At 39.5% G+C, this 24,783-nt stretch overlaps 1 protein-coding gene across 1 annotated transcript; it reads right to left on the bottom strand.

The window, feature by feature from the left end:
- Positions 1 to 919: 919 nt before the first annotated feature.
- Positions 920 to 23,401, bottom strand: LOC140230640 (T-complex protein 1 subunit gamma-like). Its single transcript, XM_072310782.1, has 16 exons — positions 23,320 to 23,401; positions 23,161 to 23,222; positions 21,957 to 22,007; positions 16,212 to 16,274; positions 15,318 to 15,414; positions 14,583 to 14,703; positions 13,647 to 13,727; positions 12,966 to 13,071; positions 11,246 to 11,395; positions 10,345 to 10,477; positions 9,520 to 9,601; positions 9,059 to 9,157; positions 8,381 to 8,567; positions 7,023 to 7,163; positions 4,350 to 4,481; positions 920 to 3,332 (listed from the first exon to the last, which is right to left on the bottom strand). Exons 1-16 carry the CDS (start codon positions 23,354 to 23,356, stop codon positions 3,234 to 3,236), a joined length of 1,641 nt encoding a protein of 546 aa, XP_072166883.1. The 5' UTR covers positions 23,357 to 23,401; the 3' UTR covers positions 920 to 3,233.
- Between the last annotated feature and the right edge of the window lie 1,382 nt (positions 23,402 to 24,783).

The raw sequence follows: 24,783 nt of genomic DNA, 5'->3' as shown, positions 1-24,783 counted from the left end.
AACTTTTACGACAGTACTGAGTGCAAGGTTACTCACTGGTCACTCTGATTTCTCATAGGCGAGTGATCTTTGCCTTAGGAAAAGAAGAAAAGCTCGTTTCAAGCAAATCAACATTTGGATAACCATACACCATCTGTACAGTGGCTTTCTTACATCACATTCATTCGTCCGAATTGCACATTGCAAACATCTGAAAAATATAAACACTACAGATGTTCGATAACCTTTTTTATATTTACCTAAATAGGTCAGATCAAGACAAGAAGGTATAGCCCTCAAATGAAGTTAAAGTCACATGGACCCAAGGAAATGCAAGTTGAAAATTTTCTAAAATAATGTAAGTAGAAAATGTCTATGCAGATACATGCATTTTCATTCCCCAAATGCAGTACATTTCTGTTGGTAAACTATCACATTGCATTTTCGCTACACTTGCAGATGTGTTACCCATTGGATTTTGCTTGTTTTTATGAAACTGTATCACTTATGAAACAAGAAATCCAGGGCACTCTGTCTTTGTGGATGAATAAAAATGTGCTTCTAATTTCAGAAATTCATTAAGAACTTACACAATTAAGGGGCTTCCTATCTTTATGTTAGAATCATGCCACAGAAAAAGGCAACAAAACACACACATACACACACACACACACACGCACACACACACACACACACTGCTAAACCATCAACAACACGTACGCACCATCAACACACCAACACACAGTCTCTGTTTTCGACAGTCCTACAGTCCTATCTTCCCACACTCACAGACACTCTCCCACACACAAGTAGGATTATTGACATCCCACACATGTATTTTTACCCACTTCCTGTCAAAACATCCTGGTATGCAGTCACTGTATCAACCGTTAAAATCAACACAACATTTATCACAAAATGCATGACTTGTGGTCTGGAATTTGTTCACTTCACAATCATTGATTTATTCATTGACACAAGTATCCATGTTTGATATAGTAAACTGGAATACTCTCACAACAGCCTAACACAGTCATTAGTTAAAGTACACAAAGTAACTCGGCTCTACTAACATACAAAAAAATTCACTCAAACAAAAACTCTTGAGCCATATGCACAATTCATATAAATACTTCATCACCTTGTGTGCTGGTATTAGACCAAGGGGGGGGGGGGGTGGGGTTTATTACTCACTGAGTGGTTGTGACATGAGAATAATCTATTGCTGTATCAAGCTTAGGGCCATAAATGGAGAATAAAGCAATTGTTACTTAATATAAGCTCTGTAAGTCTCTTTAAATGAGTGTCAAGGTATACTAAAGCCTGCTACGCCCTACCAGCATGGTGACTGAATAGAAGTAGTGAAGTCTCAATAGAAGTTTGTCAAGTCTGTTTGTGATGAGGGAGGGTGGGAATCACAACATATCTAAAATGTCAGAAGGCATCATTCAGCCCTATGACAGAGACATACTGGTACCCTGGGAAACATACTACTAATGTTGGGACGGTACAGCGTTACCTCAACAGCCAATTCGCAGCCATGGATGCTGAAACTCTGCTGGTATAGGCTGTATCCAATTTCAAACAAAAATAGCACAACTGCTAGTTTTTGATTAAAATGGTGATAGTTGGGGGTGGGGGAGACATAATGAAAAGTGACAAGAGACATTTTATCAAGTGCTGTACACTCGATACATTAAACAAGTCTAATTTTTCGCCAAATGGGACTTCCAGACAATTTAGCGAGCGCATGAATTCATGATCATAGAGTACAGTAGTGGATGGAGAAATGTATGCATGCACATCAGTCTCATTCATGTTGGGATCAAAGTAAATGCTTTGGCATTTTGCAAACTTCGCAAATAGATCGACTGGCAAAACTGGTGAAAATAAAACCCCAAGGAAATATATGGTGTATACAGTATAAGTTTTGACTTGATACAGTACTGAGTGAGCTCATGATGATACCTCATAATGTATGTAGCACTTAGTATTAATGCAAGAAAGCAATTTTCTGGGAAGCAAAGATTAACCTCACACAAGACAATCTCACCAATTTCATGCCTTCCTCAAAGACTTTGTTTTTGGGTCAGCTATAACTGATCTCCCAGCATGTGAAATACAGCTCATACCGACGTTCCCTCTAGCTCCCCATAGCCTCACACTCAGCCTTGTGTGCATTACGAAACCATGCATTAGCAGCAAATCAAAATTCTCACATTCTTTCACATCAATCCTGAACAGACATTGAACATTTACATTCGACACATCACACAGTTGCCACTAGATTTTTCCTTAACTTAAACTTCCACATTTCTGCTGACAAGAGAATTTTATCAACAGCCTCACATCACCATAGATGAACCAATCAGTACCATCTAGTTTGCCATAAAAAAAAAAAAAAATTGTTCATCTATCCGTTGTGAAATGCGAGGTCAAGAAACCTCACATTTCAAACAACTAGACGACTTGACATGAACATTCGCCAGACATCCTCAACTCTTTGCACAACTGCCTTCATAACGTGACTGCTCGTTATACCAATCACTGAAACAAAGAGGCTTTGGAAACTGTTGCTGGCATGGTCTAAGAAAGCAGATCTTTTGAGTCCATCATGAAAAACAGAGGGAAATTTTTCTTCATCTTATATTTTCTAATGTATATTTTTGTTGTTGTGGTGTGACCCAGTCTCTATTGCTCTTGTTCCTTCTCTGTCTATCCTACGAAGTGTAACAGAAAACCACTAACAAATTGAGCCTCAAGGCAGTACTTACTGTTCTCAAGTTGCTGTTGCAATCACTGAGAAGTTGAGGCTTGGTAAGAGGATGAGTCTCTAATTACTATCAAGACCATTCATTACGTTGTACAATATACTTGTAACCATGGAAACCAGACAGATCACTCTTAGCGTTTGTGACATGTAATATGTCTATAACAACCCCCCAAAATACCGTCAACAACAGAACAAAACACTCTACTGTGTGAGTCTTGTGTGCAAGGCTGGGAAGATGGTAACTTATGGTGACTTCATCTTAATGAAGAAACCCTACTACCTCCTGACATTCACAGTGGCTGTCGGACTACAGTAAGGAAAACATGGCATTCTTTTCCATGTTTGTTTGTTTGTTTGTTTTTTTTTTTAAAACTATACCCTGGAAGAGATTCTACTTAGGAATGGGGGGGGGGGGGGGTCCTGGGTTTGCACTGCTTGTGTGATGCACTTTTCTTCTCCTAACTACCTACAGACATTACAATTATTCAGTTGTCGGGGCGACGGTGCCGGCGCCCTCCCGCTCGCCTGCCTTCTTGGATCCCGACACGATGTCGTCTATGCGCAGCAGGAGCATTGCAGTCTGGGTGGAGGGGAAGAAAAGCACAGAGCAAGACACACGACAAGCGTTAGGTGGGCTTTTGCAGCAGAAATCATTATCTCATCATCAAATTGGCAACCAACTCTGAATTTCACTGCTCACTTTATATTGGAGACTGATTGATGGATGTGGTTAAATTTGCAACATCTGAATAGCAGAAAAAAAAAAATATGCAGACATTATGCCAATTTGACAGAACCAGGAACATTTATGTTCAAAAAGGATCCTCTAAGGATGTAATGAACAAATGTATGTTCTCTCTTTTAGCAAAAGCTAGGTGAGGAATAAGCAATGACACTGTAGGAAATATGCATTTATTTATTTATTCTTTTTTAAAGTACGTTCACATTTAATCAAAATAAACTTCCAAATGCATCATCTGCAAAGGAGATGGAATGCACAAGCTACTTCTTTGGGGTGAACAGCATACACATTAGTTATGTTCAGACGACAAGCCTTAACCTCGAGGTTAGGAAACCTTGAGGTTAGAGCTTGTAGTTAGGGACCGTGAAGACGCACTTGTAGTTAGCTAACCTCGAAGTTAGCTCGATGTTAAGAGCCACAAGAAATCTTATGGTTAGCGCTCTAACCACGAGCTGCGGGGGGTCCCACTTGTAGTTAAGCACCGTGTGGACACAAAAATCAACGTACTCAAAGGGGCAGGAGCTTAACCTCGAGGTTTCCTAACCTCGAGGTTAAGATTCGTCGTGTGGACGCACGTCGTAGTTTGGGGGCAAGAGCTTAACCTTGAGGTTAGGGCCTGTCGTCTGAACGTAACTATTGTAACTCTGAGATGGAAATCTCAACACTTTTTGCTACTACCTTTTTGGCAAAAAAGGACGGATGTTACCTTTCTCTTTCTTCTGCTACGCAGCAAAATGTCATACCATGCGAGAGTAATGGAATTCCACTCAGGGATTTGAACCTGTAACTCTGTAACTGAATGCCTACTACATCAACCCTCCTGCTGCAGTGCCACACACCACTCACAGGACTTACCTCTATGGCTGTCTTGTAGGTCTGAGCCTTGACTGCATACGGGTCCCACACCCCCAGCTGGTTCATGTCCGAGAGGACCCCCTTCTCCCCATCAATGCCCCAGGTGAAGTTGGCCTGGTCCACGTGTTTGGCCTACAGGGAAAGAAAACGATGGGGCACCAGGGTAACATCTTTGCAACATTTGCTGGAAAATGGTGGTTTTGCCCTCCTCACTGTTGTCATTATTACAATTGCTGACAATAAACAGCATTACCATAAATTACAACCATCGATGCCAATAACATATTCCTACCCTATCTTATTCAGTCATTCCTACAACAAAAAGTGTTCAATTTATACTGCTCATTCTGCTCATTATTACATCGCTCGGCTCAAGTCACTCGTCCTCAAATGTCGAGAACTCTTCGTTGCAAAGCAGTTGCCAAGTGACGCAGCCAACTCCCTTAACATATCCATATGATCACACATATGTCATTACTAGCATTTTGGTGATTCTGTATTGTGTATATGAACCCTCACACACTTTGATGTAACATGTTAGGGGTTAGTACCTGTCCACTATGAATTCATTCCCACCACTACTGTCATGACAATGGTCACATATTCAAAATTCATGGCACATTAGAAGTCTGTTCAAATCAGTTTGTAGACTTTAGCAAAATTAACACTGCACTCTTAATACATACTGCCGGTAATTTCCACACAACAGTGCATTGTCAATCAGCAGAGTACACATTTAAGATAACCCTTATGCCTTTATTTTATTGCTGCATTTCACCCTTGAGATCATACTGTAGAGACTTTAATTATGGCAGTGTTAGTAAGACTATGTAAAAGTAGTGCAATATTACTTTGACAAGGATGCATTGCTATAAAATGGCATGTACTGCTGACTGGGATGAATAGTTGTTTGTTTTGAAAGTGACACTTTTGATGCAGACAAACAGAGTATCATCATCAGACACATGATTCCAATGTCATAATGTGATCATTCTGAATTACAAACTGAACCTTGAACGGCGAAAATCAGATTTCAAGGATGGTACAGTTTCAGTCGAGATGGGGATTCAGCTTTCCAATGTTTTTGATAATGTTTCTTTTTTTTTTTAGATAATGAGAAACATTTTATGATATATGGAAGAGCACATAATTCTAAGAGGATTTCAAAGTTTATTTAGTGAAAATTGGTTTTGAAATGACTGAGATATCGATAACAAAATGAACCTAATAAAAGATGGGATCCACTTTTTATTAGGATCACTTTGTCTTCTTTTGTTTTTGGATATCTCAGCCATTTCAACACTGATTTCCATCAAATAAACTTTGAATTCCTCTAAGAATCATATGCTCTTTAACATTTTGCATAGTTACTAAGTATCGCGCATAAAGTTAAAAGCTGAATCCTCACCTCAACCAATACTATACTGTCCCTTTAACTTGTTGAGGACGAGTCCAGAGTATACTCGGCAAGTGTTTATGGGAAATGTGTGTTGTAGCAAAATCAGCCCGTCCTCTATGGGTTAAACATAATAAAAAGTTTTGGTACCTCAAAAGTTTCCCTGAATTTCCGTGTTTCAGGTTAAAGTACCTTTCAAATAACTAACACTGTGAGACTTACTCGCCCCAAAGTGCTCTCATTTCTTAGTACTCATGCAATTAACTGCGACCAGCAGCCCCATACGCATAGCGACCAGCAGCCCCATACGCATAGCGTAATGGGGCTTCGCATTGTAGCATTCAGGATCATGACAGATTTAGTATCGCGGGTAAATATCAACTTAAAATCCAAAAAATTCTTCAATTTGAACACTTACCAATTAAGTTGAAGTCTTGAAAACAGGCTTCGGGCAACGTTTGGTTCTGCCAATAGTCCCTTTCTGTTCGAATTGATGACTGAATGTGACTCTGTCGAGAGGACCTTGGGAGAGCTACATACACTGATTACTACGGCCAGCGCATACCCACACATCACATGCGAACAAATTTCAAATCCACGAACGGATAAGATGTTTGTGTGCGCATGCGCTGGCCGTCAATTCAGTGTAGCTCTCCCAAGGTCCTCTCGACCAAGTCACATTCAGTCATCAATTCGAACAGAAAGGGACTATTAGCAGAACCAAACGTTGCTCGAAGCCTGTTTTGAAGACTTCAAACTAATTGGTAAGTCTTCAAATTGAAGAATTTTTTGGATTTTAAGTTGATATTTACCCGCGATACTAAATCTGTCATGATCCTGTAAGCTACAATGCGAAGCCCCATTTAGCTATGCGTATGGGGCTGCTGGTCGCAGTTAGCTACTCAGTATGCGTATGGGGCTGCACGCTGCTGGTCGCAGTTATCATGCAATATTGGTTTCGTACAATACGTGTGCTACCTCGCCGTCGTATGGCGGCGGCTCTGGTACGAAACCATTATTGCATGATTACTAAGACATGAGAGCACTTTGGGGCGAGTAAGTCTCACAGTGTTAAATTATATGAAAGGTACTTTAACCTGAAACACAAACTAAGACTAGGAAATTTAGGGAAACTTTTGAGGTAATACCAAAACTTTATATTATCTTTAAGGACTATTCTATCAGGTCCAAGACTTTCCACCTTTGTGTTGTCAGAACCTGACTATGTGACCTTACTCTCAAGGAAATGAGAGCAGTGGAAGATTTGAGTGACCTACCCTGAGAGCGGTCAGTGTGCGGATGGTGTTGCCCCCACAGTTCTGGATGAGGGTCCTGGGGATGACCTCGAGGGCTGAGGCGACTGCCTTGTAGGGCCACTGCTGGACCCCCTTGATGGTCTTGGCTTTCTCTGTGATGGCCTGATGGAAGTAGAGAAAGCACATTGTCAAAACAAATTTGATTAACATTTTGCGTGCCAGAGACATTCACAGTGTGTGGCAATGCTGTGGGGTTTTCTGTGGTAATTGGTACTTAACAGCACACAAGAGATTAATTTGAATCCAGAGGGTAGAATAGTGCCCCAACCCTAAATGCCACTTCTAACACGGCTATCAACATTCCCACATTGAAATCAGGCAAAATCCAAAGAGCAATCAGGAAGATGCTTGTCTGTAAACATGCAACTCAATATGCCAAAATAATACCCTAATTAGGGAGGCTTATTTATTCTAACGTCAGAAATAATTTCAGCTTGTCAGAAAGCCTCCTGCAGACTCTGGGACACTTGACAGTTCAGTCATATATCAGAACTGTAAAACAAGAAACATTTGCATTATGAAATTTTTGCAAGTAGGAGCCGACAGCCTTTTTCATGGCATGGAAACTTCGCAAATTACCACTGGTATTCAATGCATTGAGAGAGTTTTTGCGTGCATTTTACTTCGGCGAATCTTGGCTCCTTGCGAATTTTGCACGCAGGAATATCTTGTATAACAGTAATAAAAAAAAAGACCATTAGTCGTGATGTAACAACCTAAAGGACAAAAGGGACGGAGAGGAAATTCCATTTTAACCAATTCAGTTCCTACATAATTGGAGAGAGAGTGTACACATTTATTACACAGAAAATTTTACACCGGAAGAGAAAGAACTAAACGTTGCTTGGGTGACAAGACCTCGTATCTACAAAATGTCAAATGTTTAGGAGAGCCAAAAAACATGGTAGCCAAAGCACTATATCAAATGGGATTGCCTTTCCTTTGAGATGCCATGGTGGCTTCATTTTAGGGGTAAGACAGCTAGGATTTGGACCGGACATCACTTAACTGATTATCTAACCATTAATCAAAACAAGTAATTTTCACCAAAATTTGCGATACAAGGTCTTGTCACCCCAGTGACATAAAGCTGATGACAAGCACTGACATCACCGACGCACTAACTCAATAGGAAAGAGAGAGATTGTCATTCCCATGATTTGCAAAAGCCAAACAATACTTTTGAAAGGCTGGACTAAAAAAAAATTAAATTAATGAGATGTTTCACAAAACCTGCGACAGAAGAACGAGAATACATCACTGCAAAGAAAACACAGCATTTCATGGCCATATTTCCCCACTTGCTGACATGTACTCACATGACAGAGTGCCATCTCAACGGCGCCACCACCTGGGACCAGGTAGGGCTCCTGCATAACGTTGCGTGCCGCATTCATGGCATCCTGCAGGTTGCGCTCCACCTCATTCAGCACATCCTTGCTCGCCCCTCTCAGCAGAATGGTACAGGCCTTGGGGTTCTTGCAATCAGTAATGAATGTGAAGTACCTTGGTAGTGCACACACAAGAGAATGTTCTACTTAGTTATGGGGGAGTGTAGGGATAAATTGCAAGTAAAATCCATTAATCTACATCCAAGCTTACTAAATGTTTGTCCATCTACATCCAAGCTTACTAAATGTTTGTCCATCTCACCATATTTTCACTGACTGGGCAACAAGACAAACATATACAAGGTGTCACTTTGAAACAGCATAGTTATTTATTTTGTTCTCATTCATGTATTTCTCTTTGAAGAATTGATCTATATGTTAACCAGTCACTAACAAAAACAAACAAGATAGTGAAAATGAGATGCAAACATCATTTTCCTACGTATTTGATCACCATTTTACATTCCTTTGTTTCAGACTCTAATCAAACACTCAACTTACATCCAGGCCCACACCTCAACTAAATCCTGTCGAATCCATGCAAACATCTCCTGTATGCCCAGGAGGTTTTACGCAGGCAGAAAGAGAATCAAAATGGATACTCACTCATCTCCAATCTTCTGGACTTCAAAGACCCCGCAGCCCAATCCGAGGTCCTCCTCCCTGAGTTCGTCTGTGCGATTGACAACAGTCGCGCCGCATGCTCTGTGAATCAATACAAACACAGAAATGTACTTAACTCAGAGAATTACAAACTGACCTCATCTGCTGTACGAACTGCAGCCCCATAGTGAAAATGGGAGTTGGCAGACGACATTGCTTTTACAAGAGCAGACGAGATTGGAACTTGACAGGAATTTCAAAATTGGGAAATGATCTGCAAACTTTTAAAATGTTTCACTTATCATCAGCTCATGTATTTACAGGTACCTTTATAAGGCTTGTTAACCCTACTAGCTTTGTGACACGATGATGACTGATTCCTCACACCCATCTTCAACACAGTTAACCCATTACAGACATTTACATAATACAGCAGAGAAACATCTGTGACTCTATAGTCTCACCTTGCAATTCTGTTGTTGTCTGACTTCCTCACTCGTCTGATGGCGGTAATGTTTGCTTTTACCAGATAGTGCTGGGCCAAATCTGTGACGGATGAACAAAAACTAACATTAGGAGCACCAAAGATGATACATAAGCATGTGAGCACTCTTAATGACTAGGCGTGAGAAGTAAAGAGGTCAAGAAAGGTACAAAAATATTTTTTTTTTACATATTCTACGCAACCAGACAAATATACACAAGCACACAAATCCTACTTTATCTCACGAACACAGGATATCACTGTATTATTGTGCCATATCGTCCCCTGACCGGCAGAAGGGTCTCCTAAGGTTTGCATGCTCTAAAGTTTGCTAGGATCCCTCCGCTGGGCAGGTGACGATATATTTAGTATGTCTAATTTTTTGCCAAACAGGACTTCCCGAGGATTTCGCATGTGGTCAAATTCGCGATCGTATAGTACAGTTCATACTACATGGAGACATGTATGTGCGCATGTCACATTCATGTCGGGATATTCAATAATAGTCAATATTATTACACATCTTTGAATTTGGCGAATAGCACCCGACTCGCAAAATTCACGAAAACAAAAAATTACAAAATATTCTGTGTATTGAAAAAGGCAGAGAACTATTTTCTTTTAATTTTCTTAATGTGCAACCAGAATGCAAACCAAATCTACAACTTACACACTATCCAACGTGGCTGACATTGTTTTATTCACTTATCTTTAAATATTTGCATTATGACCAATCACTGAACAGTATTTACGTTGACCATTTAATAATACCAACATGCGGCCACAGGTGTCTAGAGTTACTCACCAGAGATGCCCTTCTCTGTGAAGACAAGGTCAGGCTTGAGGGCAATGACCTCGGAACAGATCCGTTGGATGTACTCCTCCTCCAGCTGTAAGATGCGAGTGAAGTCTGTCTCATTGGTGATCTCCAGGTTGGTCTGAAGGTCACCAATTCCCCCAGAAAAACAAGTAAACACAAATGGGGAAAAAGAAATAAGAGATTGATGCATGAATGAATTCACTGCACAGCATCTGTACTCTTGTTGTTGTTGTTGCTCTATATGGAAGACTAGAAATGTCGCCATGCCTCGGCCATAATGCATGGTTCTCCTAATACATGTAGGTCAATAGTACAATGTCTTGACAATGTGTGATGACAGTTTCACATAACTGGCAAAATATTAAAATGACTGGTTTGTCACAAATGTGTTGAATGTTCACTTTCCTCGAACTAGGTTTAATTGGATGAATGGCTATATTGTCTAAGAGTGCAGGTATTTGGGAGTTTGAGGATTTCTACTTGAATCACAAGGAACTAGATAAGAGCATACATAGAAATTCAAACAATAACAATGACATTTTTATAATCATTTTTTTTTTTCCTTTACTGATGAATGAAAAATGCTGGCATATCGTCGCTGGGGCGATAAGACCTCGTATCTACAAAATGTCAAATGTTCAGGAGAGCAAAAAAACATGGCGGCCGAAGCACTGTGGCGAATGGGATAGCCTTTCCTTTGACATGCCGTGGTGGCTTCATTTTTGGAGTAAGACAGTTGGGATTTGGACAGGACATCACTTAACCCATTATTTGACCATTAATCCAAAAAACTCATTTTCACCAAAATTTCAGATACAAGGTCTTATCACCCCAGCGACGATATGTATCTCAGAGGAAAAAGAGTTGAGATAATTTCTCTCCTCACCTGGCTTTCCCCCTTCTTGTACTCCAGAGAGCAATCAAGCAGCAAGATGCGGGGATTCTCGATGCGCCGACGCATTCTGGGGTGGGTCACGTCCTTATTAAGCATGACTCCTCTCAACACACGGGAATCTTCAATGATACCTCCAGGCACCTGAAAAATCAAGCACATGGGAACATAACAAGGATTATTACCTAATTAATTATTACCTGTTCTCAACATGTATGGGTTATTCATTGTCTTGCTTTATTGTCATAGTCTTGAGTGAAACATATTCATCTATTTTTACCTCCGCCAAGGGAGGAGGTTATGTTTTCGTTACCGTTGGTTTGTGTGTTTGTTCGTCGGTTAGTTAGTTAGTTATTTGTCCGTGTGCAAAATAACTCAGAAAGTAGTTAACGGATTGGGATGAAACTTGCAGGAAAGGTTGAGAATGACACAAGTAACAAATGATTAACTTTTGGTAGTGATCTGAGAATTTTTTGGGAATTTATGAAGGATTTTTGATATTTTGGCAGGTAGGGTCAATGAACTTGGGAGTTCAGGCTGTGCGTATTTGAGGTTTGCATGCGCGCACTAAAGTGCGTGCTCTAGTTTCTGCTAGGGTGAGGCGCGCCGTGCAGCTGAGGGTTTATGACGTAACAAAGGCTTCTATATTGGGAAATCGGGCGACTTTCAGCACACAATGCTATAAGTACGTATGGGTAGAAATCACTGATATCTCTATGGAAGAATAAGATCAATGGTGGAAATGAGTTGCATGCTTGGCGGAGGTCCGCGCTGTCAGAGTGCTTCTCTAGTTTAACATATATGTAAAGCGAACATAACAGACCATATTTTTAGTTGAACAGTTTGCCAGACTTGCAATATGATTATGTTTTGACGTTAATTTTAACATTTCTAATGGTAACCAATAAAAGGGAGAATGCTAACTGTTAAAGTGCAGAATGCTTTTCTATAATCCTTAACCCTAAAAAGGACGGGGGGGGGGGGGGGGGTTTGAATCAACCCCTCTCAACATTTTTCGCGACTACTCCACCACGCATAATTTTTTGACCGCGCCGTTCGCCGGCTTTTTTACATTCAAGTCTTGCACATCTTTTGACACCAGTTTCGCAAAAATCTCGCATACCATTATGATGCTGCATGACCTTTTATACATGCCTGTCATACCGAAAATGGCTCAAAAACGTGATTTTGTGTATAAAGTCTATGCAATTGGAGTTTTCTCTTCTTATTCATAAAGATATGATTATTTTCACTTTCATTGGCTGAAACTAATTTCAGCACAATTATGCTTGAATTAGGTTCTGTCATAAATTTTGTGAAAAATGATAAAACAAAAGGTCGAAAAACAAAGAAATACATAAGAAATTCATAAAACAATAAAATACATAAGAAATTGATTTTGATACCAGATTTTTCTTTTCAAGTACTTTGTTAGAAATGCTACAAAGAATGTTATCACCAAAAATTAGGATTCTAGGAGCTTTATTTTCTGATTTAGAGCAAAATGTATGGTTTTATGCATATATTAGCATAATTAATCATTATGAGGAAAATTTCAATTTCTTTTTGTATAGTTTGGTAGATTACGTCACAGGTAATGCATGTGCCAATTTTCGTGGCGATTGCACGATCAATGCCCGAGATCTTGGGAGGGGGGGTTTGAATCAAACCCCCCTCCCCCCATTACTGTAGTCTTAATGCAAGTACAACTTACCTTTTCAACCTTTGCATAGCGTTTGATGTCGATCTCCTTACGACCATTCTCATCAAGGAACACAGTGTTGACAGCATCGTATGCTATTTTACACGCCAGATCAGCCCTAATAAATGCAAGAAAAAGACAGAACTCGATGTCAGAGAGGTAAAAATTTGTTCTAGCCCTATCTCAGTGAAATCATACAATCATCTGAAATCTGCTTATTCCATTCCGTGCATCAGCTTTGAATTGTGACTCTTTGTTGACTCGTACTTATGCTTGTGGATGGCCTTTTCTACAACATTGACACACCTGAATAAAAAACAAAGTTCTTCAAACTGAATTTACCATTCCTTTCTTCTAACATTTCATGAAAAAAAGGGACTACTTTTGGCAGCACTGACATAATACATTCACCTGACAGGAGCAGAATTTCTTTAATTTATTTGAAGAAATATACGTGTACTACCCATAAGACAGAAAAGGAATGTTTACTCCCTTGATAGCGTTATTCATCCATATTACATGTATATTTGCTAAGACCAACACCCTAATCGTTAATGCCAAGACTGAGTAGTTAGTTCTTGATTTCCTATCAAATGGTTAAATTTACCACAAGGAAAGTTCCTTGTAGTTGTCCATGGGGGCGCTCATCTAGAATCAGTATTAGGCAGAAGAATGATGTTCAGAGCAAATTACCATTTGTTGATAAATTTGGTTCCAACACAGCTCTTGATGATCGTCATCATTTGGTCCCTGTCGCTGATGTCGACCGGTTTACTGTGAGGTGGAAAAGGCATAAGAGTTGAGAAACACTGTCTAAATGTTGCTGTACACGTCTTAATCAATTAGTGGTGCTTGTACAACACATTTGTTCAGCTACATGTACATATATTGCACTTTCTACTTAGCAGTCTCTCTTCATGGTAACACCTAGGTTCATGGCAAATTGTAAAATTCTCAAGACTTAAAAATTGACAATTGTTATTTTCTGCTTTGTGGTCCTTTCTCTGTTGGTCACTCTCAACCACGTCTTGAAGTAACACATTTGCTGCATGAAACAACCTTTTGGTCATTTTTTTTTTAAATAATTTTCTCATGCCCTCTTTGATCACTGGATCTGCCAATTGATTTATGACAAAGTTTGATAGTTGAATACATTGGGACCTGTATCCCTCAATTGAAGTAATCTTTGCACATGTTCACACATGGGTAAATACAGCCTGTTTGCATACTGCAAAGTTGCATTTCCTCACAATGCTGAACTGAATTGAACAGGATTGAATTGAACTGAATTGAATTGAATTGAATTGAATTGAATTGAATTGAATTGAACTGAACTGAATTGAATTGAACTGAATTGAATTGAATTGAATTGAACTGAATTGAACTGAATTGAACTGATTGAACTGAATTGAATTGATTTGGTGTACACGGCTGCTGAAGAAGCAGTGAGTGCTTGTAAGCAAGCAACAGCTTCAATTCCCTTTCGATTGACTAGGCAACAAGGATAACGTGCCTTGCCTAGGGGCACAATAACTGCAACTAGGAGACTTGAACCGGTGACCTTGTCATTGGTATTCCATGGTCTTATCGATTGAGCTGCAACAGGTTCTACTGATGCTTTTTTCTCACCTGCACTTGTCCTTCATGATCTGTAGCATGTCTTCCATAGCCTGCTTGTAAGCACTGATGATGAGGGTGGGGTGCATCTTCTGCTCTAGGAAGGGCTCGGCTACCGACATCATCTCACCAGCTTTGGGAGGGGGGGGGGGGGGGAGATTACAGATGAAATACAGCCATCAACCAGTCACTTGCATTTAACCATTGTACAAGTGTAGCATCACTTCTCTTCTTGTTGCCTCATCTTACCATTTGCATGACATTGTCTCGAGGAACAACACTTGTCGAAAGAGCTGTCTTTCAGATCTACTATTGGTAAATATTTCCTGTGAAAAATCAAATTTATTGCAGACATATCTCTTGCACTGCAAAAGTTTACAGCATATATATTTGAAATACGGATTAATAGTATTTATCTGTTACTCTCTACATTTATTGGCCAGATGCTTTATGCAAAACCAGATGATCACAAGTCTTCATTTGACTGGCGGTCCGCTTCGAGCCCCTGTACAGCTGGACACCAGTCCTTCCCAACTACACTGTGTGTGCTTACCAACCAATGCAAACATTACTTACAATTGTACCTTTTTAGGATAGTTTAGCTGCGCCACCCTCAAACTACATTATGATGTCACTTAAATTTCTCTGCCCAGGACGCAGCAGTTACAGCAATTATGTTCTCAGAAAAGCTTATGATGGTACGCTGCATAGCAACGGATGTGACACTGCTTAGCAACCAAAGCTCACCTAGGATGATGACTGATGTCGTCCCGTCTCCAACTTCCTCATCCTGGGTCCTGCTGATCTCAATCATGGATTTGGCCGCAGGATGCTGAACTGTGATCTAGGGAAGTCAGAACATTTATGCTGTTAATATTTTCTGTCGGATGCCTTTTCCCTTTCTGCAAAGGAACAGAAGTCCTCACAGGTGAGGCTGAGGGCTGGACCAGTAAATGATACCAGAGCTGTTTTAGAGGATGAACAGTCAAGATTCTAGAATGTTCTGTGAAGATTGATAGGGCAAAGTTTCTTTGTCCAAGGTACTCGGTACCTACAGATACTACATGGTTGCAAATTATTACGGAAGGGATGGAAATACTGGTGGCAGTACTGGCACAACAACATGTCAAACATTCTGACAACAAAACAAATCACCACCACTATGATATCAGACTTAATGTAACAAAAACATTATTCTTCCCTCGCCTCAAATGGCATCATCCCAGTCTCGATTCATCTTTTCTTCCAACTCGGGTCGAACAGACCACACCCACCTTGTACAATGCATATTCACGACAATGTTGAAGCAAGGTGTAAGAACACTGAACAGACTCTATGTACTATGAGATTGCTAAGTGGGCTTTTACAAGTGTAGTTCCAACTGCGAAGACTCAGTAAAAACTAATCTATCACAAAATACTCACTCACATGGAGGATAAAAAACAATGAAATGTTTTAGGATATGTGATAATTTAAAATTTCTAAATAACATACACTGCAACAGATCTTGCTTACTAAAAGTGAAAAGGGGGAAAAAAAGTAAAGCAAAATGGCAAGGTAAGCTAAAAAGTTAAAGAAAAAAATATGTATAATAGCCCAGAAGTCTTTCAATATTGAGTGTGTCCAAGGGCATAACTTTACCTCTCTCAATATACAGTTGCCATCATTGGTCATAACAATGCCTCCCATTGGGTCCATGAGCATCTGTAAAATAGAAATAGGAAAGCAAGATTAGCTATGAATCCATTCGTACTGAAAAAGTAGAATGCTCGGAGTTGGACTCTTAAAGAGAAAAGGGGAGCGAAGAAGGACTCTTGATGAATGCATTTAAACTCTCATTTCACATATTAAAATCCTATCATGTTATAGGATCTATCAGCTTACTCCATCAGTGCAAGCAAAGAGAAAACATGAGGGAAATTTTTAGTTTGGGGCATTTCCACGGTAACGGAAGGACATTCAGACACAATATTTCAAATTTAGGCATTTACTGCAAGAAAAGTTTTAATGTCAAAACATTTCAAACATCACAAATTTACAAACAGAACAAGCACAATTAATCCCATCAAGTTTGTTGGCCAATTCTATGTTCAGGTAATAAGATATGCATATTAATGAGGTCGGTAACGGAAGGACACAAAAACGGACATCAATTTTTTAACCAACTGATTGTTATAAAAACTCTGTGAAGTTCATGAATCTACCTCTTATCAAGTTACATAGTTTAAACCTGTATGGTTTTAGCAGTATCTCACTGCATTTCACTTTTCAAATTGTCATCTATTTTTTTAATTATAGCACATAAAAAGCATTAATGTTTGGTAACGGAAGGACGGTAACGGAAGGACCTTCGTAATACATATAGGCTGTTATGTACGAATGACACAGTGAATTGTTAATTCAAACAAAAACAGTACTTAGTGCAGAGTTGATGCATTACTGAATATTTAACTCATGTTTGAACACCTATGTGGACATACACTGACATGGCATAGTATTATATGCAAATGATTTATTAATCCAAGCACTAATCAAAAGTTACTTATAAAAAATGGTTGATAAGGTTAACCATTCTATAAGAAGTGAGTGGGTGACATGCCAACTCATTTCACGCAAGAAAAGAAACTTAACAGTATAAAAAAAAAACTGAGGTGATGTAAAAATCTATTCATTTTGTATACCAATGAATAGATGCATTTTCAGTTTTAACTTTACCTAATTACAAAGTACATACCGTACACATGTATATTACAACATTGACTTTACCTATATATCTTTTACTTTATTATATACAGTGTAATTACATTTTCTGCTCTTCTTCATCTACATCAAACTAGTATTATAAATGACATGCACACAAAATCTTTAACTTGAGATAATGTTCATGAAGTAATTGCATGCATTTAAATTATCTTACTTTCTTTGAATATATAGGTGCATAACAGAAATGTAATCATTAACACTTGTTACCTGGGCAAGATACTGAAGTAAGACATGCTAACTTGTACAATTACGTATTATGTTATTGGAATGTAATTCCTTTGTCATGTTTTGATAACAAACACAATTTGTTTTTTTAATCTACCTACAATTCATGTTCCTGTAATGTGTTACATCAAAGAAAAGCAGCCAGACACAAAGTAAGATTCAGTAAGTGTGAAAAGATGATAGCTGTTACTACAAACCAACCAGGATACATAGAACTAAATACAAATCCAGTGATACTCTGTATGAAACAGATACATAGTTCAGCAAAAGAATACAGAATGATCTTTTCTCTCAACTGCTACATACATGTATTTCAAAGAAATATTCATACTATTTTGAGAAAAACATAAAGGCCATCTTTAGGTTCTTAACTTGCTTCTGATATAGGTGTGGGAAAGTGGTATCTTTCCCGGTTGTCCATGATTGGTGTTGGCAGTACCTTCAGAATTTGCTCTTGAGAAACTACTCCATACTTGTCTGTATGATCTTTGGCAATAAACATTATGCCTTCAGTATCCCCCTTGTGGAGGTGCATAATGGAGATATCATCACCAACACTGGTAACCTGGGCAACATACTTATGAGACTTGGTAATTTTTTGCTTGCCCAAGTATTCCACAAGAATGAAATCTCCACATTTTGGAGAAAGTGTGACAGGGGGAAATGATAGACAGTCAGAAGATGGGGATGGTGTAGATGACTCAACCTCTTTTTGTTTGAGTGTTTCTGTGGATGATACAGGTACAGTCATATCTGGCCCATCTTTCATCAGTTCGAACACCTTGTAGTCACCTGAGGTGGAGTACACTGCATAAGAAATGACATGCTTTCTTACAGGAATAACCACATGGGTGTTGTGAGTATTTGGCAATGTGCTCACATTTGCCCATCTGGCATCTAGATCTTCCTTCCTTGTTTCTACCTCTGCAGCAGGGACAAACATGACTTTGATTTTGGATGTGTGCTTCTTGGCTTCCAAGGCAAAGGACTCGGCATCTTTGATATGTGCTCCTGTTTTAGATGCTCTGAAGACCAAACGTTTAACCTGTCCGCCAATACCGTCAACACTCCCCTTGCCATGACTTGTAGCGAAGAAGTTCCAGGATGCTTTGATGTCATACATGTCTTCAAAGTAGGTCAAATTTTCAAACAGGAACCTCTGCTTGAACTGACTTGCTGCTCCATCAGAAAAGAAGGATACTGTGTTCATTTCTGGGTATGTTTTCTTCAAATCCCTTGATTTGGTCAAGGAATGTTGCTACTTGATATTTACCATGGATCAAGTCATCACTCACAATAGCAAATGATTCCACTTTCCCATCACCGATGTATGCACAGCCTGTAAATATTGTCACTTGCTCGTGATTCCAGTGACCACTTTGGATTTCATTTTGATGGATGATAGCATAGTTTTCTGCAAAGTCTACCTGAACAACCACATGCTGCCCATCTGCTCTTGCTTTTTCCTTCTCAAAATGAGCACTCTGTTTCCTCTTGATAAAAGTGTGCACTAGAAATCCGGGAAGCTGTTGACGCAGACTATTGACACAGTCACTCAAAGTTCCTTGTTGTAGGCATTTTGTAGCCTTTCCCTCTATGGAAAGCCACTGGAACCATTCAGCATCTTCATTCACTTCCTCTGAGAAGCAATAGACATCATCAAATTTGGAATGGCAGTCTCCACACTTTCCAAACATGCATTCCTCCCTCTCTTGATTGCATACAACAGTTGCGATAAAATCATGGAAATGTGTTGGAATACCTGTGGAAACCTTCTTATTGATGCATTCCAACAGTAACTTCACATTTTCATGATATTTGCAAATGCAAATGTTGTGGGGGAAATCCTGGGCAAGGAAAACATGGCTTGGTCGCAGTGAGCAAAACTTCGATAAACCAATTGAGTGATCAGGATTTTCTTGCAGATACAAAGTGTGGCATTCCTTGAGGGTGAGAGCAAGAAAACGTTTTTGAATGTATTCCTTGGTTCCATCTTCTGTCTTCGAAATATACACATCTTTCCTATTTGGACTTTGCCAGGATATGTCGTCTCGGCAATAGAAATTTGCAACTGCATCGCAAACTTCTTCAGAAATATGTGTATGCCCTTTGCTTGAAGAATCATCTCCGCTGACAGGAACTGCAAACTTCTTTGCCAGTGTGTGAATGACTTTGGATCTTTTTCGAGGACTATGTGGCAGAGACTGAGAAGCTCGCTTCACAGCTTTTCCCAAACTTTGGGGGTTTACATAAGTTGCAGCATTGGTGCTTGACGTTGCTGGTGATGCTCTTGCTTTACACTTTGCCCTTGCCTTCCTCTTTCTGTCCCTTTCCTCTCTCCTTAGGGCCTTTAATTCTGCTGCAGATAAACTATTTCGCTTTGACTTTTTCCTTTCTCTGTCTTTTTTCTTCAGTTCATCATGCTGCCCCTTTTCCTTGCATCTTTCTCTGTACCTTTTCTGCTTTTCTGCAGCAGACAGTGGCATACTGGCATTCTGTTGAGATATGAAAATGCAATTTAAACATTAAATAATTTTGAAAATAAAAGGTGACATATATATATATATATATATACTTTAATCTAGATGCCCGTTCATGGGAACAAGAGCATGTATTTTGTAAACCATTAGGGTATAGAAAAGAGAATATTTGCATGATATAAGGATTGGTTCCATTTATTTGCCATCTAAATGTACATTCACATTCAAACTTTCATGTACACTACTGCATTATCATTGATTGTTAGATTAAATGAACATAGTCTTTCATGCGATTCACATGCAATGCTTTTTATTATCTGTGTTTAACTATCATTTGACATTATTTTAATCACCTTTTTTCAAAACTAAGAGTGACCAAGTCCCATTACATTTTAATCATCCATATTTACTTAGAATATATACACATAACTAGACTTATGCACTTTCTGTGACACTGCATTCTGAAATCACAATATTCAATTAATTACTTTGCAAAAGAGAAAATAAAAGAACACTTACCAGTACACAAGGAATGTGAGCAACTTGACAGGTTCTGGATGAATAAAGCGGCATGTACTAAAGCTTCAAAAGATACTATAAATTCTGTGATTCTCAACAGAAAGTTAAAACACACTCCAACACTGTAGAATACAATTGTATAGAGTGAAGTGGTTACACACCTCAGCTCAACTTTCAATGAATGGCTGTAGCCTACTAGATTTGACCACTTGCCTATGGTCATTGGTGGTCTAATAATTCATGTGACATGTCAAATGGCTTCAATTTTCCACATACCAAAGAATTATCTGGATTTGTTTCAAGGATGGTAAATGTAGGTTCAGACACATTGATGTGTTTTCATCCAAGGGACATATTTTGCCTAGTAGCACATTGCATGTCCTTCCGTTCCCCTGGATTGTGTCCTTCCGTTACCAGAGCTGGTAACGGAAGGACATTTTTTAATGCTGAATAATTAATTAAGAAAGAAGTTCTGTGGACCTCTCTCAGAACCAAACTAAGGGTCTACATAAACTTGCTTTGCATTGAAAATTTTAGTGCTTTTCAACCATCGATAGAGAGATAACATTAAAAAAAGCACTTTTTTCGGTAACGGAAGGACATATTTGAAGGAGATAATTAGGAAGTCGCTGAAGCATAACAAATCATAAAAAACAAACCAAAAAATCATCTGCTTAATATTTAACCTTTTGTTTGTTTAAAACATAATCATTTCAGGTATTTGTACATATTACATCAGATTTGTAGTAATTTACATGAATGCATGTTAACTGCTTATGTGACATATATTAATTAGATTGAATTAAATGATTAAAATTTCACTGAAACTCCCATGATTTTCTTTTTACAAGGTTGAATTCAGAAAATATAGACTTTCAGCAGTCATTTGACACCAAAATTGCATTATAAAGAGGAGTTTGAAATTTTGGGTGTCATGTCCACTTTGGCATGGAATTGCCCTTTGCTGCTTGTTACACTGGTACCTCAGTTTACATCACTGGGATATGCAAAAAATGCCCCTTATTTCTGCTTCCTTTTAAATACAGGCGCAATATCTTGTACACAACTTTACAAGTATTCACTAAACTTTGTACAGGATTGTACAAAGGATTGTACAGGAACACAATATCATACTGAAGTATGTCATGGTTTTGTAAATTATGGATATTCAATTTTTTTCTATGAAAAATACAAAGAGACATGATCTGTGTAATGTAAGCTATAATGAAACTGTAGTCTTCATATGTTGCCACACCTGAGTAGAGAATTCCAGAAAAAACACAATTTGCAAAAACTATTGCAACTCACATTAGTTTTTGAGTTTTTGCAGAGCACAAGATACAGAGTCTGCTTAAACTCAGTCAATTCAACATAGCACAAACATGTCTTTTATTCCTACCTTTAACATGGACCTTGGACCAAGACAGGTCCTGATGACGTCAGCTATCGTCTGAGGAGAACAGAAAGAAGAAAATCAATTAGAATGGGCAATATTTGATGCTTTTGTAATTTCTTGAAAAGCAAGAGTATGGAGTTAATAAGTTGTATAGAATTTTCACTTTCCTTCACTCAATTCCTAGAAAATCATTGGTCAATTTCATACTATCAGCACCATCTCATTATCAATCCTATTCCTAGAAATTTGCTGAACAGTCGTGATCAGATGTGCAAATTACTAGCCTTAGCTATATGGCTTGGCCAACATACATATACTGTACCTCACAAGCTCACTAGTAAACACCTGGATACTTGAAAGATCGTGTAAAAGACACTGAAACAGCGCTAAAAATTGAGAAATATGCCATTCTCTTATGAGTTTTTTTTTTTTGTTTATCGCAAGTTTAGAGTGTGATTGTATCTGCAAAAACACAACAAAAAGACAAAACCTCCGTATGTGCCAATGCAGTGACTGAATTAAATGTTCAGGGGTAAAATGTAAGTGCCGACTCGCCAAAATTTGGACAACAATGGGCACCGCAACATCCGTACTCAGTCGCCACGTCTGCACTCAAGCATTGCCGCGCCGCCGCGCCTGGCGACACTCACGCCAGTAATCGCTCGCATTTCAGCATTCGCATGGGTCGTTTGACATCGCATTTAAATCCATGATTTTAGATATGATGCCTCGAACCGATTTTGCTCAAATTTCGTGAGTAACTAGGAAACTTGTGAAGCTTTATGGACATAATCAAGCGAATTGCCGCAGTCCTTTCATTTTCGCGTTGCATTGCAAAAAAGCGTGGAGACTCCTTATAAGGGGTGCCCCGGGGGTTACTTATAAGGGGGACGGCCTTACTTATAAGGGGGACGGGTTACTTATAAGGAGGGGCCCCCCTTGTGAGTGGGTTTCCCGAACTGACATACACCTAGATCACGTAGATACCCAGTACTGTAGTAGGGTCCTAGCACCTGTACTGTGGGTAGGTTCCTTTTCCATGGCTTGTGATTTTAGGTATACATGAAACAAGTCACAAATTGTGGGCATCAACCAAAAGTCAAGATTACCGTGCTCTGTGGAATTGACCACCACCCCAAATCCGAGTGCACAGACTACAGAGGGCCCGAAGGCCTGACTACACACGTCATTGTATTGGGTGACTCACCTTCGCTGCAGCCACATTTCCGAGCTGAACCTGCTTTCCGCTATCCCGTTTCGTGTTCTGATCTGGAATGAAATGTAAAAAGAATTCACAGCACTGACATATATATGCTGATGAAAAAGACAAGATCTAAAAAAACAAGTATCGCTGAAAAATACTTACTAAGAACCAAAACGGGAGCTCTGCCTGGCATCATCATTTTGGCTAACTCTGTGTGCCCTGTCGTTGCGAAGAATACTCTCGAATGATCAATGCGTTTATAACACACGGGGAATTGGAAGCCAACACGTGCATGCCCAAGCGATGCGCTACAGTATTATGGCATGCATGCGTTTATGCATGCATGCAGTAACACCGGTGCGTGTACGTTAGGTTGCCATTAGTATCTTGCATTTACGACGAGAGAGGGCTCTCGTCTAAATTGCAGCTGACAAACGCTGGGCGGGCAGGCAGCGTGTATGCAGCATCCGCACGGTGTACCGGTGTACCGGTGTACCGGGCCGCCGGTCGGTGGTCGCACACACTCACACTCGAGAGACCGGCGGCGAGGCGAGGGTCCCAGGGACGGGCACGGGCACTGTGCAGGTAGCATCAAAGATCTTTTTTACGGGAATTGGCGCAATTTTCGTTTGTTTACATCTCGTGAAGCAGGGAGGTAAGATAAAGCCAAACGCCAGCCGATCTATATCTTAAACTTAGATTCAATTAGGTTCCAATTGCACTGATTTCAGCCCCCGGTTTCAGCCGCACTTTTACGCTTTACACTTTTACGTGCGCAGTGCACGTGTTTTTTTTTTTTTTTTTTTTTTTTAAATTTATTTATTGTAGACGTCTAGTGCTTGTGGGGCCGGATGATGTATAAAATACATACTATAGCACTTAGCAGCAGACAGTGAAGTATCAATACATATGGAGGGTGTTTCCCTGTGGGCCTAGGTAAACCTACCAGCTAGCTAGCTGGCCTAATGCAATTCTTGATTCAATTTCAACTTCAAACGTTCAAAAGGTGAGGTCAATGGCAATGATCTCTGTGACTGACTGATTGACTTTCGTACTGTAACCTTGTTAGACCAGGGCCAGCCCAGGGGGACCAGGGTACATGGTACTGGAGTAAAAATAGGGGCAGGAGGCAGTTCTAGCCGAAATCAGTGACAGTGTGGGTGAGATTGATGCAATGAGAATGAGACTGGGTAGGCCTACTGTAAAATTTACAGTTTTGTTTCTGTAGTATTTTGAAGTAGGCCTACATGTGGGCAATGCCTTCGCCCCACCTGAGACCATGTGCTCCCAGGCTTCTTAGCTTCTCTAACATACATATAATCTACATAGGGGTTCTACATACCTTGGATGTGGGCGTAAAGTTAAACACAACTTATTTGCCCCTCGGTGTCGTCATTACATGACATTAGTAACTTTTTGTTAGGCGCTGTGCAGTATAACATGGACAAAGAAATATCCCGTCGGGGTTGTATTTGTATTTTGTAGGCCCTATACGACATCTACAAAATAAAGGACAACAAGGTAGCCATCGATGCAGACCATCTCTTGACACCCATGCCCTACACAAACACTAGAAATTCATCCACACTTGTAAGTTCAATTTATTTTGATTTAATTTTAATTTTA

This window comes from Diadema setosum, chromosome 7, assembly GCF_964275005.1.
Source record: "Diadema setosum chromosome 7, eeDiaSeto1, whole genome shotgun sequence".
NCBI lineage: Eukaryota > Metazoa > Echinodermata > Echinoidea > Diadematoida > Diadematidae > Diadema > Diadema setosum.
Note: the sequence above shows the minus strand (reverse complement) of the source record. Positions and strands in the feature narration are given on the sequence as shown.